This window comes from Myxine glutinosa, chromosome 2, assembly GCF_964187855.1.
Source record: "Myxine glutinosa chromosome 2, kmMyxGlut1.1, whole genome shotgun sequence".
NCBI lineage: Eukaryota > Metazoa > Chordata > Myxini > Myxiniformes > Myxinidae > Myxine > Myxine glutinosa.
Window position 1 is genome coordinate 114287075 of NC_136262.1, and position 20863 is coordinate 114307937.

Sequence of the window (20863 nt, forward strand, 5' to 3'; positions counted from 1 at the left end):
TCAAAACCCTCCATTGAACGTTTTCTAAAGTAAGAATCTTCTTCCTCTTTTCCCGAGTGCTCTCGTTGTTCACGTTTGAGTGCTGGACGTTGATTGGTTGTTCCTAGTTTTAGACCACGCCCAGCTCTCAAAATGGTTTCTCAGAGCGTCAGTCAGTATGATTGTGAGGAACAAGCTTGGTGAGGTAATAGTAATACTAGTTCTTGTCAAATAGATGTTTTTTTTCCTTATTTTGCGCATTAAAAAGAACTTGTCTTTGGTTATCCAGTGCTGAATCGCATCTCCTAGATGTCAATCCCTTGTCCTTGTCCCACAGGGTCCTGATGGGTACCCTCGCGCGCCTCAGTGAACATAGAATAAGTGGACGAGACCCGCCAGGGGCTCGAGGCCGAGGTCTCGCCTCTGGTTTGGAACGTCCAGGTGCTTGAGAATGTTGGAGCGAAAGCAAAGCTACTCAGGTAACTTATTGTTCAGCCACTGCTGGCGCAATTTGCAATGTGTTGCAAACGTTTAAAAACGCTAAATTACGATAACTCAAGAAGCGTTTCACTGTGCTTTGTGCATGGAATTATGGGTAAATTCAGTAAGGTTATTGTATCCTGGAGAGGCACATATGCCGAGTATTCGTCCACTCGGCCGAGGAAATATGGACACGTCCCAGTCTTGAGGTAGTACACCTTAACCAATGTGCTTCTTTATTGCGCATGCGCATGCTCCACCCCTTGGTGACGTCAATCCCGGAACATTCCATTGCACCGGGTGTTCCAAAAAGATGCTCTCACATGCCAAAGCTGAACTTTAATCTTATAAATCTATCTGAGGAAGCATACTTTGTTGATCAGATGAATGGGGTTCCACCTGTACTAAATCAGGTGACTGCTGACTATTTCTAGATGTTGAATCAAGAACCTCCGACGTTGGTTTGTTCTCAGGTAAACCTTGCTCCGATCTACCATATACATCACCATTTCTCCGTAAATCGTAAGCTATCAGATGGTCAGCATGCAAATATCTGCGGTTATTTCCTGGAACTCTCACCAGGTAAGTAAGCGGACCCTTAATAGCTACAATCATCCCTCGAATCCACTTTTCCTTCCCCCCTCTCAAATTTCTGACATGGATGGGCTGATACAAGTCAAATGATCTCAATTTAGGGTTAGGACCATCACGGTAAAGCTTAGAAGCGTTTTGTTTACTTTCTACCCTTCGTTTACGTTTCTTCTTACCACCTTGTAAACAAGGTTTGACCATAGACAGACTTGGGGTCCTCTTTAAGAACAATTCAGCCGTGGAGTTACACCTGTTGTCATACGAAGAGTGTTCCTGTAATGCAAAAGTGCATTTGCTATTTTGTGGTACAATGTCCGTGATTTGTCAGATTTCCCTAAAATTTTCTTGAATGTCTGAACATTTTTTTTCAGCTAAGCCATTACTCGCAGGGTGGTAAGGTGGACAGAAGGTGTGATCTGTGCTGTTCAATTTCAAAAACGTTGCAAATTCATGTGCAATGAATTGTCCGTTATCAGACACGACATTTTGCGGAAAACCATACCTCGTGAAAAATAACACAACAATGGTAGCATTTGCTGAAGTACTGTACATAAAAAACCTAAAAAACCTAGATCCACCGTTTGCCCTTCACGTGACTCGTGGTGGTCCCTCTCGGCTCTCCCCCCGTTGGTATTTTTGTGCACATAAGATTGTTCACGGTTCTGTTTAAATATTATTTAAATATGTATAACCTTTCCCCTTCAGTGTTTTACTCAGTGGTATTTTACAACACGCTGTTTTTCTTCCTATTTAAAAGGCTTTTCTCAATTTCCTCTCCAACTCATTCCACCTCAAAAAAAAGAAATTCAATATCTTATACGTCTCCCTCACTACATGGTCTAAATTCACATTCATTCCATCCCTCCTCCATCATTCTGAACCGGATTGCGAACTTGAAAATCACAACAAACCCAATTTGTTTTCAATGTTCGTCTTTCATTAATCATCCACTTTCTAAACTCCCCTCTTGCCCCTCCCATCCAAATCCCTCCCCTTGCACCTACACTCCTAAACTCCCCCCTTGCCCCGCCACTCTTAAACTCCCCCTCTACCCCTCCACTCCTGAACTCCCCCCTTGCCCTTCCACTCCTGAACTCCCCCCTTGCCCTTCCCCTCCTAAACTCCCCCCTCACTCCTCCCCTTCAAAACTCCCCCCCAACCCCTCCCATTCAAATCTCCCCCCATACCATTCCTCTCCAATTCTCCCTCCTCCCCCCTCCTCCTCAAAGCTGCCTCCTCCCCACTTCGTCTCCCTTCTATCTCATACCTCCACCCCCCCCCCCAACCTTCTTCTTTCCTCTGCCCCCCCTCAAACAACCCCTCTCTGTGCCTCATCCCTTCACCTTCAAACCTTTCATCCTCCTCATCCTTCCCTTTCTTGGAACTCTTCTGCAATCGCTGACACACTAACAACTGCTCTCCCTACCTCCCCCTCTCATCCTTCATCTTACCCTACTCCTCCCCTCCCCTGTCCTGTACCCGATGCTCCCCCTCTCTCTTCATTAACGGTATGGACCTCAAACATCCGGGGCCTTCGCTCAAACCTGACTGATCTCTCCATACAGGTTGCTTCTGACAATCCAGACTTGATCTGCTTAACAGAGACTTTCCTCCTTCAAGATGTCTCTGATTCCTTAATATCTCTTCCTGGTTACTCCCTCCTCCGGTATGATAGACCTGAGCCTCGGCCTGGTGGTGGGGTGGCTATCTTTATCAAAAACTCTCTTCCTCACTCTCCTTGCACTGCCCTCTCTCCTCCTCACCCCCAGGAGTACCTCTGGCTACGGCTTCCTCTCCGCTCCCACCTTTTGTTCATATGTGTTCTGTACCGTCCCCCAAACAGTGATGACTCCATCTACATTTCACTGTCTGACAACATGGACCAACTTCTATCCACTCATCCCAACTCTCTCTTCCTCATATGTGGTGACTTCAATTGTCATCATGCCACCTGGTTGGGTGTGGGTTCCTCTCTCACCAGTCATGGCACCTCAGCAAAGGACTTCTGTGACTCACTGGGATTGACACAATCTGTCAATTTCCCGACCCGGATCTCAGCCAATGGAGTATCTTCTCTTCTAGACTTGGTTATGACTAACTTCCCTGCTAATGTCTGCTGCTCTTCTTCTGCTCCAATCGGTTCTTCTGATCATGTGCTTGTCAAAGTGGACATCTCTCTGGCCATTCTCAGAGAGCCTCCTCAGCGTCGACGAGTCTGGCATTTCACTCAGGCCGACTGGGACGGTCTTCAAGCAGCCATCAATCGTCTGGATTGGTCTCCCATCTCCACTGCCTCTGACATCAATTCTTCCTGGGAATTCTTCCAAAGCAAACTGATCTCTCTCATGCACAGATTTATCCCATCTCGCCTTCAGTTGTCTTACCCTTCCTCCCGTCCATGGTACACTGAATCTTGTGGTGAGGCAGTTGCCCTGAAACAACTTGCCTTTGCCTCTTGGAAGGCTAATCCAACTGAAGGAAATCTCAGTTCCTTCCACCAAGCTCGGAACAAGTGTGTGTCTACCCTCAGGAGTGCCAGGAAGCACTATCTCTCCTCACTCAAGAATGAACTCTCAAACCTGTCTCCTTCCTCCAAATCCTGGTGGCGTCTGGTCAAATCCGTTTCTGGTGTTTGTTCCCCCTCCATCCCCTCCCTTACCTCAAATGGCCACACAGTTGACATCGCACGTGACAAAGCCGAATGCCTCAACTCTGTGTTTGCCTCAAAATCCTTAGTCCCAAACCCATCTCTCTCTGTTCCCACCTTTCCCAGTCGAACCAAACTGCTCCTGGACTCTGTGACCTTCTCTCCTGACAAGGTGGAGGAGTTTTTGTCAAACCTCGACTCTGATTCTGCAACTGGACCAGATGGCATCAGCCCACGGGTCCTAAAATCCTGCTCTGCCGCTCTATCTCACCCTCTCTCTGTTCTTTTCACCCTATCTTTTGCTCAAGGTCATCTGCCAGCATCCTGGAAATCAGCAAACATTACCGCTTTACACAAAAAAGGTGCAAAAACAGATCCTTGCAACTACAGACCAATCAGCCTGCTCCCAATTATCAGCAAAGTCATGGAATCCATCATTGCTTCGGATATGAAATCTTTCCTCTTCTCCAATGGCTTGATCTCTGATCATCAATTTGGTTTCAGACCAGGTCACTCTACTCTGGACATGCTGCTTCTGCTGTCTCAACAATGGATGGAGGTCCTCAATGCCAAACAGGAAATCAGAGCTGTCTCCCTTGACATATCACGTGCCTTCGATACGGTCTGGCACCCAGCTCTGCTCACCAAACTCTCCTCCTATGGTATCCATGGAAATCTCCATGCATGGCTTGCGGACTTCCTCTCTGGTCGTAGTCAACGTGTGGCCCTGAATGGATTTCTCTCATCTCCCCTTCCCGTTCAGGCTGGAGTTCCCCAAGGCAGTGTGCTGGGCCCTGTGCTTTTTCTGGTCTTTATCAATGATCTCTCCGACTCTCTGGAAAATCCTCTGTATCTCTTTGCTGATGACTCCACTCTCTGCCGCTCCATTCCTCTTCCCTCAGATCGGCAGTCTGCAGCCTCCTCACTCTCTGAAGACCTGGACAAAATCACAGACTGGTCAAACATGTGGAACATGTCTTTCAATCCTGACAAATCTCACACTCTTACTATGTCTCTCCGAAAAGATCGACTGGACAACCCTCCCATCTACTTTCTCAACAATCCTCTCCAAGAAGTTCTGTCGCTCAAGCTTTTGGGTCTCACCATCTGCCATGATCTTTCTTGGGAAAACCACATTTCCAAGCTGGCCTCCAAAGCCACAAGATCTGCCAGCAAGCCTCTGATGGTTAAACTGCCAAAATCTCGGCTCTCTGCTCACCTTCACTCCTTCATTCCTCTTTTCTCCCGCCTCTGGAACAAACTCCCACACTCACTTCAATCACACTCCTCCCTCCAGGTCTTCAAAACAGCTGTTCACCACCATCTCTTATCTTCCCCCATCCAAAACCTTGATCTTTTCTACCCCCACTAATTCACCCCAGATCCACCTTGTTTGAAATTCCAACTTCTTTCCTGGAAGTCTTGGCAGTGTCCATATGTTTTATACCTCTCCCACCCCCCCCCCCCTTCCCATGCCTCCCCCCCAAAGCCCTCTCCCTCCCACAGTTCTCTCGATGTCTCCATGTCTCTCGGTCCCTGCTCTCAAATGTTGTGTTTGTGTCCTTCCCCCTCTCTCCCCATCTTGTCTACCGCTCCCGATGTTATTTGTCTTGTGTGTCTGTTTGTCTTTCTGTGTGATTAATGTTCGCTCTTTCACGAGCCTCGATCTTGTATACAAAAAAACAAACAAAAAAAAAGCCATTTTAAATAGCTGTCTACCACGATCTACCACAATAGCTGTCTACCATTCATTCATTCATTCATTCTACCACGATCAAACTTTTTTGATCTTTCACGTCCACAAAATCTATGTGTATCCTTTACCATGGTTCCGTAGCCCACAGCCACAACAAAAGTGCAACAGCTTTTGGGGGCATTTGGGTGTCCACAATCAGGACACGACCTAACCGTATCCTCCCTATCCATATCCAGTCTTGGCCACCAAACGAAAGATCTGGCTATGGGGAAATTTTTGTGTCTCCACAATCAGGACACGACCTAACCGCATCCTCTATATCCATATCCAGTCTTGGCCACCAAACGAAAGATCTGGCTATGGGGAAATTTTTGTGTCTCCACAATCAGGACGCGACCAAACTGTATCCTCTATCTCCATATCCAGTCTTGGCCACCAAACGAAAGATCTGGCTTTAGGGACATTTTTGTGTCTCCACAATCAGGACACGACCTAACTGTATCCTCTGTAGTCTATATCCATATCGAGTCTTCGCCACCAAATGAAACATCTGGCTTTGGGGACATTTTTGTGTCTCCACAATCAGGACACGACCTAACCGTATCCTCTATATCCATATCCAGTCTTGGCCACCAAACGAAAGATCTGGCTTTGGGGACATTTTTGTGTCTCCACAATCAGGACACGACCAAACTGTATCCTCTATCTCCATATCCAGTCTTGGCCACCAAACGAAAGATTTGGCTTTGGGGACATTTTTGTGTCGCCACAATCGGGACACGACCTAACCGTATCCTCTATGTCTATAGTCTATATCCATATCGAGTCTTGGCCACCAAACGAAAGATCTGGCTTTAGGGACATTTTTGTGTCTCCACATTCAGGACACGACCTAACTGTATCCTCTATAGTCTATATCCATATCGAGTCCGCCACCAAATGAAAGATCTGGCTTTGGGGACATTTTTGTGTCTCCACAATCAGGACACGACCTAACCGTATCCTCTATATCCATATCCAGTCTTGGCCACCAAACGAAAGATCTGGCTTTGGGGACATTTTTGTGTCTCCACAATCAGGACACGACCAAACTGTATCCTCTATATCCATATCCAGTCTTGGCCACCAAACGAAAGATCTGGCTTTGGGGACATTTTTGTGTCTCCACAATCGGGACACGACCTAACCGTATCCTCTATAGTGAAGGAACTGTGCTCCAACGCGAGTCGAAAGAATTGACGCGACCAAAGACGGAATTCGTCCGAGTTGCTTTATTGAAACAAAACAGCTCAGGTATTCTCTCAAGCCCGTTTATCGGGCAGCAATATATATACACATTTATGTCGGGAAGTTTGCCCGGCAAAAGCTAAACCGGGCATGCCCGGGTGTCAAGGGCGAGCCTTGGAAAGGCGAGTCTGGACCTGCCCGGGTGTGTTTGGCTGCGGCCTGGCAAGTCGAGGCTGGGCGTGCCCGGGCGCTCTGGACGAGCCCTGGAAAGGCGATAGCGGGCATGCCCGGACGCTCTGGGCGAGCCCTGGAAAGGCGATAGCGGGCATGCCCGGACGCTCTGGGCGAGCCCTGAAAAGGCGATAGCGGGCATGCCCGGACGCTCTGGGCGAGCCCTGGAAAGGCGAGAGCGGGCATGCCCGGGAAAGACGAGACCGGGCGTGCCCAGGAGGTTCGGGCGTGCCCGGGAACAGTGAGTCCGGGCATGCCCGGGAGAGGCGCGTCTGGCCGTGTTCTGGCAGGTGCAAGGCGATTGTGTGCATCCAGCGGTAACCGCTACACACGCCCCTCCAGAATCGACCTGCACCGGCAGGGTCAATTTAAGGGGGGTCCGGATGACCCGGCCGAAGCGACCCCTGGAGGGTCGTGCGGAGGGGTCCGACGTGGTGGTGGGTGGTCGAGCGGGGGGAACTGTGGACGGGGGGCGGCCTCGCCGCGGAGGAAGGGCCAACCGTGGTGGTCGGTCGACGTCCATGTGCGCCGGTTTGAGGCGGTCCACAGAAATCCGGTCCGGCCGGCCGCCGAAGTCGACGATGAAAGACTTGTCGCCCCGTCGCAGGACCGGGAAGGGCCCGTCGTACGGCGGCCGGAGTGGCCCCCGGTGCGCGTCATGACGCACAAAGACGTACTCCGCTGTGCGAAGCGCCGGGGGGACGTAGGACTGGGGGCCGCCGTGGCGGGACGTCGGCACGGGGGCAAATCGTCGGGCGGCCTCCTGGAGGTCCGAGCGCTGGCGAGCGGCGGACCAGGGACTGGTAGCGTCGGGCACGAATTCGCCCGGGACGCGGAGCGGCTGGCCATAGACGAGCTCGGCGGCGGACGCCTGGAGGTCTTCCTTGGGGGCCGTGCGAAGGCCCAAAAGGACCCACGGCAGCCGGTCGGCCCAACCGTCGTCCTGAAGGCCGGCCATGAGTGCGGCCTTCATGGAGCGGTGAAACCGCTCGCACAACCCGTTGGCTTGGGGGTGGTAGGCCGTGGTGCGGTGCAGCGTGACCCCCAACGAACGGGCGACCGCGCCCCAAAGCTCAGACGTGAACTGTGGGCCGCGGTCGGACGAGATGTCCGCTGGTGCGCCGAAGCGCGCGACCCACGTGGCGATGAACGCCTGCGCCACGTCGGCGGTGGTGGTGGAGGCGAGGGGCACGGCCTCCGGCCACCTGGTGGTCCTGTCCACCATGGTGAGCAGGTGGGTGAACCCCCGCGAGGGGGGCAGGGGACCCACCAGGTCCACGTGGACGTGGTCGAAACGCCGTTCAGGCACGGCGAAAGGTGCCAGCGGGGCCTGGGTGTGGCGGTGGACCTTGACCCGCTGGCAGGCCGTGCAGGCGTTGGCCCAGTCGCGGATGTTTCGTCGAAGGCCGTGCCAGACGAAACGCGCCGACACCAGCTTCTGAGAAGCTTTCCGGCCCGGGTGAGAAAGGCCGTGGATGGAGGCGAAGATGCGGCGCTGCCAGGAAACGGGCACGATGGGGCGAGGCTGGCCCTGGGAGACGTCGCAGAGCAGGACGGTGCCCGCGAAGGGAATGTCGGCCAGGCGGAGGCCCGTGTCCGCCGCACGGAGTGCCTGCACCGAGGCGTCGGTGGTCTGGTCGGCCGCCATGAGTGCAAAGTCCACGCCGAGGTGGACCGCGTTCGCGCTGGCCCGAGAAAGACAGTCGGCCACTGCGTTGTCTTTGCCGGCGACGTGTCGGATGTCCGTGGTGAACTCCGACACGGCGGAGAGGTGGCGCTGCTGGCTAGCCGACCACGGCTCCGTGACCTTAGCCATTGCGTAGACCAACGGCTTGTGGTCGACGAAAGCCGTGAACGGGCGGCCCTCCAGGAGGTGTCGGAAATGGCGAACGGCCAGGAATAGCCCGAGCAGCTCGCGGTCGAACGTGCTGTAGTTTAACTCGTTCGGCCGGAGTTGCCGGCTGAAAAAAGCGAGTGGCTGCCAAACCCCGTCCACCCATTGCTCATGGACGGCGCCCACCGTGTAGTTGGAGGCGTCCGTAGTGAGGGTGATGGGCGCGTTGAGCACCGGGTGAGCCAGCAGCGTTGCGCCGGCGAGGGCCCGTTTGGCGCTGGCGAAGGCCGCGTCCATGGCCGCAGACCAAACAATGTCATGCTTGGCCGGCTTGCCCCGGAGGGCCTCGTAAAGGGGCCGCATGAGCTGAGCAGCGCGGGGCACGAATCGGTGATAAAAATTCACCATGCCGAGGAACTCTTGGAGGGCCTTGATGGAACGGGGACGCGGGAACGTGGTGATGGCCTCGACCTTTGTCGGCAGCGGCATGGCCCCAGTCTTGGTGATGCGGTGGCCCAAAAAATCAACGGTCGTCGCGCCGAAGTGGCATTTGACCGGGTTGACAATTAAGCCGTGCTCGCTGAGGCGACCGAACAGTGTTCGGAGGTGGAGGAGGTGCTCGGCGCGGGACGTGCTGGTGACGAGGATATCGTCCAGATAGACGAAAAGAAACGGCAGGTCGCGCAGCACGCCGTCCATCAAGCGCTGGAACGCCTGGGCCGCGTTCTTGAGGCCAAACGGCATCCGCAAAAATTCGAACAGGCCGAACGGCGTGATGACGGCCGTCTTCGGGACGTCGGCCGCCCGGACAGGTACCTGGTGGTAGCCCCGTATCAGGTCAATTTTCGAAAAGATGACCCGTCCCGCCAAACGGGCGGAAAAGTCCTGAATATGCGGGATCGGGTACCTGTCGGGGGTGGTAGCGTCGTTGAGACGGCGGTAGTCGCCACACGGGCGCCATCCACCCCCCGGCTTTGGCACGATGTGCAGTGGCGAGGCCCACGCGCTATCGGAGCGCCGCACGATGCCGAGGTGCTCCAACGCGTCGAACTCGGCCTTCGCCACGGCGAGCTTGGCCGGGTCGAGGTGGCGGGCCCTGGCGTAGACCGGCGGGCCCGTAGTGGGTATGTGGTGCTCGATCCCGTGCCGCACCGCGACGGCCGAAAACGTCGGCCGCGTGAGGGCCGGGAATTCCGTGAGCAGGCGAGCGAACTCGTTCGCTGCCGGGAGGGCGCACGCCAGTTCGGTCGGCGCGGAGCTGCTCATTGTGCACGCCAGGGAGCTGAAGGTCTCGGCGTTGATAAGGCAACGACGTTTGACGTCGACCAGCAGCCCGTGCGCGCAGAGGAAGTCGGCGCCCAGCAAAGCCATGGGGACGCAGGCGGTCACAAAAGTCCATTGAAAACGCTGGCTGCCGAAGCAGAGGGTGACGACGCGTGGGCCGAAAGTGCGTATGGCCGAGCCATTAGCAGCGACCAAAGAGGGGCCGCAAACGGCGTCCCGCCTGTCCTGCTCGGAGGCGGGTATGACGCTCAGTTGGGCGCCGGTGTCACACAGGAAACGCCGCCCAGACGCTTTGTCCCGAATAAACAGCAAGTTGCCCGAGTGGCTGGCGCTCATGGCTGGGAATGAACGCCGGCCTGGCCGTTTCCCGACCTGCCGAAAGTGCACGGGGGCCGGCACGTCCGAGCCTTGTGTCCGAACCTGGCGTGGTAATAACACCACGCCCGGTCAGGTGGAGGCCCCGGCCGTCGTGTCGGAAGCGGGCGGTGCGGCGTGGCGGCCGCCAGTTGCACCGGCAGTTCGGCCTCCAACCGCGCAGGGAGCTCGGGTGTCGTGGGCGTCGCCTCGGACGGCGGCGGGCTCCAGGTAACCGCCCCGATGTGCTGGCCCGCCGAGGAGATCTTATCGGCTTCCCTGGCGAGGGCGCGGGAAGCCGTGATCAACGTGCCAGCCAGGGCGAGGCGTACCGGGTGAGGCAGCTGGCGAAGGAACAGCTCGCGGAACAGAAAATCCGGAGAGTGCTCACCGAGCAACGAGAGCATATAGTCCATGCGCTCGGACGGGCGCGTGTCGCCGAGCTCGGGCAGAGCGAGCAGGCGCCGTGCGCGTGCTGCCGGTGAGAGGGCGAAAGCGTCGAGGAGGAGTGTCTTCAGCGCGTCGTATTTGTCAGCAGCCGGCGGGTGCTCGAGGAGGCTCAAGGCGCGGGCCGCGGTGGCGGAACCGAGCGCCGCCACAACATGGTGGAAGCGGGTGTCGTCCACGGTGATGCCTCGCAGGGCGAACTGAGAGTCCGCCTGAGCGAACCAAACAGCCGCGTGAGCCTCCCAGAAGGTAGGCAGTTTAAGCGTCACTGCCGTATCCATGTCGGTAGGTCACCAATGAAGGAACTGCGCTCCAACGCGAGTCGAAAGAATTGACGCGACCAAAGACGGAATTCGTCCGAGTTGCTTTATTGAAACAAAACAGCTCAGGTATTCTCTCAAGCCCGTTTATCGGGCAGCAATATATATACACATTTATGTCGGGAAGTTTGCCCGGCAAAAGCTAAACCGGGCATGCCCGGGTGTCAAGGGCGAGCCTTGGAAAGGCGAGTCTGGACCTGCCCGGGCGTGTTTGGCTGCGGCCTGGCAAGTCGAGGCTGGGCGTGCCCGGGCGCTCTGGACGAGCCCTGGAAAGGCGATAGCGGGCATGCCCGGACGCTCTGGGCGAGCCCTGGAAAGGCGATAGCGGGCATGCCCGGACGCTCTGGGCGAGCCCTGAAAAGGCGATAGCGGGCATGCCCGGACGCTCTGGGCGAGCCCTGGAAAGGCGAGAGCGGGCATGCCCGGGAAAGACGAGACCGGGCGTGCCCGGGAGGTTCGGGCGTGCCCGGGAACAGTGAGTCCGGGCATGCCCGGGAGAGGCGCGTCTGGCTGTGTTCTGGCCGGTGCAAGGCGATTGTGTGCATCCAGCGGTAACCGCTACAATAGTCTATATCCATATCGAGTCTTGGCCACCAAACGAAAGATCTGGCTTTGGTGACATTTTTGTGTCTCCACAATCAGGACGTGACCAAACTGTATCCTCTATCTCCAAATCCAGTCTTGGCCACCAAATGAATGTTCTGTCTAGGGCCTTCATACCTGGGTGTTTTTTTTAATGTAATTCTGCATCTGCAGGCATGTGTTCTTGCAGTGGGGATGGTATAACTACACATCTTCCCTACAATTGACACCCGTCTTGACAGACAATTTGTCTGCTGTACTAATGTGGTTGTTGTGTTGCCCAGCGGCACGGAGATAGCTGATCAATTTCACAGGAACGACCCAGAGATCCTCACATCCAAGATGGCGTGCTCTTGCCTAAGTGAAGCCAGGACCGTGCAGTCTTCCATGATATGTTTTATTGGGTGTGGAGCGGCCTAGCAGTGGTTGCAGGTGTCGTCAGTGGTGTTGTCGAGTCTATGTTTGTCGTATAAAAGTTGTGGGTGGTGTCCACAGTGAAGACGTGAAAGGTGAACATGATCAGAACTGGGAAGTAGTTTCTCTCTGTCATCGATGGGTGGGGGTTTTGTGCCCAAGATACTGTTTGGGCCCAAGTTGTTTTTTGCGTTTATGGTGATGTGGGTGTGGATTTGTTTTTTGTCGTCTCCGTTGTTTGGTGGGGGATGTTACGAAGGATGTCACTGTAGTGTCTTTGTGGTGTAGTTTCAATGCGTCTAGGGGCCTGTGGGTGTTTGTGCATGTAGTGGCATGGGTTATTGGGGTTGGCATTTGCCGTTGCAAGGAACTGTGCACCTCTCATGTCTAAATTGTCTTTGATTTTTAGCATTTTTACTTTTGCGTGTTGGTGTTTGATGGGTGTTGAGCTAGCATAGTTGACGACTGATCTAATATATTGTTTGTATGTTAGTGATGGTGTTTCTTTGTGCTGTCCAAAGTCAGTGCCTGTTAGTGCTCTAAGTGTGTTCAGCCTGGGTGTGCACGTTTTTAAAAAATGTTTGTGATGTGATCTGAGAATGACATGGATGTGTTAAATGTTATGCCGAGTATTTTTGTTTGGTGTGTGTGTGGAATAGGTATGGTGTTCAGTGTGATGTGTGGTGCAGCGTGATGTTCCTTGGTGTAATTTGTTAGAAGAGTGACTCGTGATTTTGAGGGGCCTACTTTTAGTCTGTTGATGGCGAGCCAGGTTTGTAGGGTGCTGAGGCAGGGTTGAAGGTGTGCTGTGGCGGTGTTGATGCTGCTGTGAGTAGAGGTGATGGTTATATCATCCGCATATGAGGCTCTTTGTATGTTCTCGGGTGGTTGTGGAACGTCGTGCTTGAACAGATTAGTAACAGTGGGGGGAGAGGACTGAGCCTTGAGGGATTCCGTTGGGAAAGTATCGTGTGCGTGATGATCTGTCGTTAAAAATTACAAATGACTGTCTGCATGATAGATAGTTGGCCAACCAGCGTTTGGTGTTGTTGTGCATGTTTGTGTTGAGTATTTTGTTTGTGAGTAAGAGCTTTGGGAGTGTGTCAAATGCTTTGCTGATGTTTACTGTGGTGAGAATAGTGTGTTTTGGTGGTTTTCTATTGTTGAAGCCTTCAAAGGTGTTTTGTGTGAGGTGTGTGAGGAGAGTGGTGGTTGAGTGGCTTGGGCTGAATCCGTGTTGGGTGCATGTGAGGGTTTGTGTGTGTACGTTTAAGGTGTTCTGTAACTTTGGAGGGTGTGCAAAGTCATGTGATAAGTCTGTACAAGGCTGCTTTGGTGGGATCTTTGTTTGGTTTAAGGAGGGCATTGATTTTGCCTAGTTTACAAATTTGGGGAATTCTTGAGCATTCGTAGGATAAAATGCTTATATTTGTGAGGGCTGATATGCCGTCTGGTCCAATGTGGTGATTACTGATTATGTTGAGAAATAAATATGCACCATGTTAGAATAACGATCGATGTAAGTATCTGTCTTTGTTTCATTCAAATTAAACAATACCCGTTTTGAAGTTAAAAAGTACAATGCGTTACCTTTCAGCATGTCCTCAAACGAATGAACCTGTAAAGCTGAAAAAACTGCAGCATCAGCACCCAAAAGACGAGATCATGAGTGTGTTCCGTTACCAAGCAGCTACCTCACGCTTACCAAGGCAGCCATTCCTTAACAACGGTTTTGAATGGAGTGATTGCTTGAGTGCTTAAGCCACTTGACGAGCGCTCTACAAGAAACTTGGTAACTGAACATATCTATGATCTATTCTGTAAAGTAGAGTTGGGCGGTTTTGAAAATTGGCCTATGGTGACAGAGAAGGTAAATCCGGCATTGTCCCACCTGCACCTCTTCCGGACCGACAAGCCATCCCGGCACTAGATTTCGGGGAGTACCCCTGTAACTGTTCATTTAATTGTCAATTTGTGTGTTTCACTTGTGTTCTTTATTGATTTGTTTAATATTTGTCTCTAGTATGTAGTTACGGTAGGTTAAAGTTATGTTCGTGTGATCGGAAATGTGACGTAGGAACACCACGTCTATGGGAATATCTCGTTTACGTAATGTCGTTTTGATTAACATCGTTTTGCTTACTGTTGTTTTGCTTTATGTTGTTTTGCTTAACGTTGTTTCAGTTAACGTTATTTTGATTAACATTGTTTTGATTGACATCGTTTTGCTTACTGTTGTTTTGCTTAATGTCATTTTGCTTAACATTGTTTTGATTAACATCGTTTTGTTTACTGTTGTTTTGCTTAACGTCATTTTGCTTGACGTCATTTTGCTTGACGTCGTCTTGCTTGACGTCGTCTTGCTTGACGTCGTCTTGCTTGACGTCGTCTTGCTTGACGTCGTCTTGCTTGACGTCGTCTTGCTTGACGTCGTCTTGCTTGACGTCGTCTTGCTTGACGTCGTCTTGCTTGACGTCGTCTTGCTTGACGTCCTCTTGCTTGACGTCGTCTTGCTTGACGTCGTCTTGCTTGACGTCGTCTTGCTTGACGTCGTCTTGCTTGACGTCGTCTTGCTTGACGTCGTTTTGCTTAACGTCGTTTTGCCTCACGTCGTTTTGTTTAAAGTCGTTTTGCTTAACGTCGTTTTGCCTCACGTCGTTTTGCTTAACGTCGTTTTGCTTGACGTCGTTTTGCCTCACGTCGTTTTGCTTGACGTCGTTTTGCCTCACGTCGTTTTGCCTCACGTCGTTTTGCCTCACGTCGTTTTGCTTAACGTCGTTTTGCTTGCCGTCGTTTTGCTTAGCGTCGTTTTGCTTAACGTCGTTTTGCTTAGCGTAGTTTTCCTTAACGTCGTTTTCCTTAACGTCGTTTTCCTTAACGTCGTTTTCCTTAGCGTCGTTTTGCTTAACTTCGTTTTGCTTAACGTCGTTTTGCTTAACTTAGTTTTGCTTAACGTCGTCTTGTTTGACGTCGTCTTTCTTGACGTCGTCTTTCTTGACGTCGTCTTTCTTGACGTCGTCTTGCTTGACGTTGCACTTTTTAGGAACACCTCTGCGATGTCCCTGAAGCTTGTTGTGTGTTTTTAATTACATTATGCAATTTATTTCAGAAAATATCACACTTTGCAATTTTTTTTAATTCACGTCTTCAACCATGGATAAACCAATTCTGAGGACAAGTCAAGGCCCGGAATTCCGTGGGAAAGAGTAGCGACTTGTACGCACAAAATACAGTAACTCATCGTAGGTCCAATGCCCATTGCACCCTGCAGTAGAAAAGTCTTTCATTTTCTGCCAACTATTATTGGAGGAACTCGTGGAGCCATTTTGAGTCTTTCAACGGTCTGAGCCTGTACAATAGAAATCATGTAATCTCACTTGCAAGGAATGAAATGCACTCGCACTCAGATTTGTTCACTCACACTCCATTTTACACTTGCACTGCCTTCCATTTGATTTGATCATATTCTCTTGTCTTAATCGTATTTTACCTTTAGACGTTATCAGAGCCAACTGTGTCACCGTGCCTTCTACCTCACCCTATCTTGCGTCTCACCCTGTCCCCCATAGACCTCATCCATATCGTCATGACCTCACTTGAGGTATTACTTCATTCCATCAGCAGTGTGCTTAATCGCCCAGCATTTTGGATTTGGTCCTGGAGGGAACAGATGCCCACCCGGGGAACATACATAGAGCGCGCGCGCATGCACACACGCGCACACACACACACACACACACACACACACACACACACACACCAGTTTGAAGAGTTTATTTTCCATTGACAGATGTACAAGATGCAGGATAAAGCTCTCTGATTATTAAAATTGTCTTCAAAACCAACACAATCGTTTTGTGCAAAAAGAGCAACAGTCACCGCCGAAAGACCAACATTAAAAAGAAGCTGTGGAAATGCAATTCTCTGGAACAAGCTCATCAAACGCTCTTACCCTAATGTCCCTGCGCATAACCATAAGCCAAGAAGGCCTGAAGCGGCAAATAAGGAGCTGAAGAGGAACGGTGAGGTCACAAGAGGTGGAGCAGCATTACAGTGAGATTCAGTGGAGTAGTCGACAGGTGATTTCATACATGCGGCGTAGGACATCAAATGTGCGATGTAGCTCTGTTCCTTCACACCTTGGAAGAAGTGGGCCATGGGACCTTGGGCGTAGATCACCACATCTTCACCACCATGGGTTTCACTATTTAATGGAACGCCTGCTCGTTGTTCATAGTTCTTGTCAACTGCAGAGGAGGGGAACAACATCGTACACTTCGTTAAAGGCTGGGTTACGACCCGACGTTGGATTGACTGAGACGAATACAACGATCAAAGTGAGGCCAAGGCTACAGCTCCTTTTGAAAGTAATTGTGGCCATTTTTTGGATTACTTATGTTTGGACAAGTGTGGCTGAAGATGATGAAGATAGATTATGGTAGGTAGATTAGTAGTGAGGTCAGGAAAGCTGGCCAAGCATTACATTTCCAAGCTGGCCTCCAAAGCCAGTCACCAACTGGGCGTCCTCCGTCGTGCGAAGTCCTTCCTTGGCACACCTGAGCTCCTCGCCACATACAAGGCTTTCATCCGCAGCTCAATGGAATACTGTTCCCCCCTCTGGGCCGGTGCACCTGCCTCACACCTAGCTCGGCTTCACGCTGTTGAAGCCAAAGCTTTCAGAATCATTGGAATCTCCTGCGATGAAGCTAACTCCGAGGGCCTTTCACTCACTCGCCGTAGGCAGGTTGGTGGTCTTTCTGTCTTCTACCGACTCTTCTCCGGCCTTGCTCCACCAGCTCTCTCTGTGCTCTGTCCCCCAAATATTCCTACAGGTCGCACAAGATCTGCCAGCAACCCTCTTATGGTTAAACTGCCAAAATCTAGGCTCTCTGCTCACCTTCACTCTTTCATTCCCCTTTTCTCCCGCCTCTGGAACAAACTCCCCCACTCTCTTCAATCCCACTCCTCCCTCCAGGTCTTTAAAACAGCTGTTCACCACCATCTCTTATCTTCCCCCATCCAAAACCTTGATCTTTTCTACCCCTACTAATTCACCCCAGATACACTTTTTCAAAATTCCAACTTCTTTCCTGGAAGTCGTTGCAGTGTCCATATGTTTTATACCTCTCCCACCTCCCCCCAACCCCTCTCCCTCCCACATTTCTCTCGATATCCCTGCTCTCAAATGTTGTGTTTGTGTCCTTCCCCTTCTCTCCCCATCTTGTCAACCGCTCCCCTTATTTTGTGTTTTATGTGTCGGTTTGTGTCGGTTTGACTTTTTGTGTGATTAATGTTAGCTCTTTCACGAGCCTCGATCTTGTATCCAAAAAAAAAAAAAAAAAGGGACAGGAAATGAAAAATATCTGCTGTGAGACTCAGTGTCAACTGCCAACATCGCTCAGATTCAACAGTGTGGTTGGTTCATTTCTGGGCCATGTCATGATGGTGATGCTATTCTATTAGTGCAGAGATGAGAGTGGAAGGTATACATGAGTTCAATACCCACCGACTTCTTCAGTTGTAAGGTTTGTACGATTGGCTCGGTATCCTGGGCCGTTCCCATACAGGATTGATGTGTAGGTCAAGTGATCCTCATCACTCAGGTCCTTCGCAAATTCTGCAAACATGTATTAGTAGAGTTGACTTCACCAAAGTAGAACAATACAAGAGCAAATGAAAATAAGTTGTACAATTTTGAAGTGTGTTCTGACTGGAACCCCTTCTCATTTGTCCAGAACTGATCGTTTGGGCAAAGGGATGCTTGTCAGGATGTTGAAGTTGTTTCGTAAGATCAACCACCCCATGCCTCATCTCCCCAGGAACTCACCAAAGATGGGGTTTCCACGCAGGGCATAGCCTCCGAGGGAGAATGTGTGTGAGTGGTCTGCGGTAACCACCAGCAAGGTGTCGTTTTTGTTCACCATGTTTGTTATATTTCCAATGACGTCGTCGAAAGCAAGTGTCTCAGTTAGTGCCTTGTGAGCACAACCGGCATGGTGGCCATGATCGATGCGTCCACCTGATCATCCAGAAAGGGAGAACATGTTAGAGTCAGACCCAATGTTTGTGAAACTCTTGATATATCAGGTGTGAGTAAGTTGGTGTTTTGGTGAATGCGGACGTGTTAAACCTGTGAACGCAAATTTCTCATTTATTCTGTAATTGCAGAACACGAGCGGTTCTACACAAACTATTTGAATCACGAATATTTTACTGGCCTGTTCCCCTCTTCTTGCAGCAGGAGATGTGGTTTTGCAATTGCATGCGTGCTTGTGTGTGTGTGTGTGTCGCTGGTTATTATTTCCATATGCGCTTTTCAGAAGGTGGAATGGAGTCCTCCCATGTCTTGAAGTATCCACCTCCATTTTGGTAAAGGGGTGGTGGAGGGGTGGAGAAAGATCACAATTCATGGACCAAGTTGTGAAATTTTCATGCAACAAATTTTGTTCTGAGGGCTCTTTTCAGGATCGTCACCGAGCCCCGAACAGCTTCCAACTTAATGATGAACTGTAGTTTGTTTGTAGTAATATTCCCAGGGATGTTTTTCAAGATATCCATAAGGTTCTTCTTCATCATTCCCGTTGCTCCAATTTATCATTGGTACAATTTTAGCGCTCTTCAGTTTCTCGGGTCTTTTCACTTCATTTTTGAGGTCAGGGTATTTGATCATTTTGTCGATTTCTGCATTGGTTAGGCCGAGATTGCTGGGTACTGATATCTCAATTAACAATGCCTTTACTTTTTTATAGGCCTAACAAAGTACTATATCCAGTCGCAATGCTTTGTTTTCCATGTTAACGCTCTATGGGATCATCAGGTCATACGTGAGTGTTTCTTCCTTGTTTTCAGTGATTGCTTTTGGTTCATGTTTCCATGAGTTTGCTGGAACTGGAATATTGAGACTTTTGCAGATGTGCTGGTGGATTAGTCTGCATACCTTATTGTGCCTTTATATTTACAATTGTTTTGACATGAGCTTTTTACATACACATAGGAGGTGGCTCATTACCTCCACCACCAAAGGTGGATAGAGGTTATGTTTTCACCCCTGTCTGTTTGTTTGTCTGTCTATGAACAGGATATCTCAAAAAGTTGTGGACAGATTTGGATGAAATTTGGTGGACAGGTTGGATGTGTGAAAAGGAAGAACTGATTCAATTTTAGTGAAGATTCAAATCCAGATCTGGATAAGAGAATTTTTAAAAATGATTCTTCACCTTTGAGAGATATGACGAAAACCGGTATATAGTCGTTACCTTTTGCCGTTTGCTCACGTCAGTCACCAAGAATGTGCTGCCCACCTCACAAATCAGCAATGTTATATATGAGTTTAGGTGCCGAAGTGAAGCCCAAAGGTTGGCTAATTGTATCAAACGGCATGTCCGTGTCAATTCAAGGAAAGAACTTAGGAGTTAGGACACAACCGTTGCGAGCACATAGGAACATTCAAGGACTGTCGGCCATTTCTTCTTGTTCTTCTGCCATTGCATGGCACCTGGTTGTCAACCCCAGTTGTGAAGACCAGTACAATGCAAACATGTTCAAGATATTGAGCCAAGGTCGGAGTATTGTCATGTCAGCCCTGTGGTGAACACCTCAGGGCGACAGAAAGCCGAACGTTGTTAACTCCGAGGAGTACTTCGAACCTTGGCAGGATTATCTTTTCGCGCATGAGGGAAAGCCCAAAGCCTTACGTGATCGGACGGTCGACGCGTGGTTAATCCGAAACCACAGAACAAAGAAACGAGACGGGACAGACAAGTAAAATTCAACAAATATAAATGTACTAGCAGAAGTACCCGGCATTGCCGGGCGGGGGAAGGGAGGGGAAAGGGGAGGGGAGGGGAACGGGGGGGGGAGGAGGAGGGGGGAGGGGGAGGGGAGGGGAGGAGAGGGGGGAGGGGAGAAGAGGGGGGAGGGGAGAAGAGGGGGGGGGAGGAGAGAAGAGGGGGGAGGGGGGAGGGGAGGAGAAGGGGGGAGGGGGAAGGGGAGGAGAAGGGGGGAGGGGAAGGGGGAAGGGGAGGGAGGGGGGAGGGGGAAGAGGAGGGGAGGTGAATGGGGGGGAGAGGGGGGGGAGAAGAGGGGGGGGGAAGTACCCGGCACTGCCGGGCGGGGAAGAGGAGGGGAGGAGAGGGAGGGAGGGGAGGAGAGGGGGGGGAGGGGAGAAGAGGGGGGGGAAGTACCCGGCATTCCGTGTATAAACGTGAGGGAGAAGAGGGGGGAGGGGGGGAGGAGAGGGGGAGGGGAGGGGGGAGGAGGGAGGGGGAGGGGGAGGGGGAGGGGGAGGAGGGGAGGAGGGAGGGGGAGGGGGGAGGGGGGAGGGGGGAGGGCGCGCGAATCGTCGAATCAGCGCGCTGCTCTGCCACCGATTCAGATTCCGTGTATAATATTCCTCGCTGAAAGAAAATATGGATCTAAAGATGAAAGAAAAAAAAACCTATGTGGTGTGAATGGCAATGTTCCTCGCTGAAATGTGAAAAAACGCAATCGCGCGGCAAGGAACATCACGTGATTGCTCTGAGCGATCGATTGCAACTCTGCGTCGTGTCGTGGGCGTGGCCAACGTGGCCTCATGCTCCCAGGTGATTGGCTAACTCGAGCTCGAGAGAGCCATAATGCGCTACGTTATGGCAAAAAATATGGATCTAAAGATGAAAGGGAAAAAACCTATGTGGTGTGAATGGCAATATTCCTCGCTGAAATGTGAAAAAACGGAATCGCTTTTCGCTCTGAAATACGTGCGAACGCGTAACTGAGTTAATGGCGGCAAGGAACAT

At 51.2% G+C, this 20863-nt stretch overlaps 1 protein-coding gene across 1 annotated transcript in view; it reads right to left on the bottom strand.

Annotated features, from left to right (window-relative positions):
- Positions 1 to 15845: 15845 nt before the first annotated feature.
- The window catches only part of LOC137421385 (alkaline phosphatase), a gene marked incomplete in the record, with an annotated part of 133361 nt that continues 128343 nt past the window's right edge, over positions 15846 to 20863 (bottom strand). Inside the window, 3 exon segments of the mRNA XM_078771449.1 lie at positions 15846 to 16333; positions 17593 to 17703; positions 17914 to 18105. Of these exon segments, the coding sequence (XP_078627575.1) occupies positions 16035 to 16333; positions 17593 to 17703; positions 17914 to 18105 (602 nt within the window).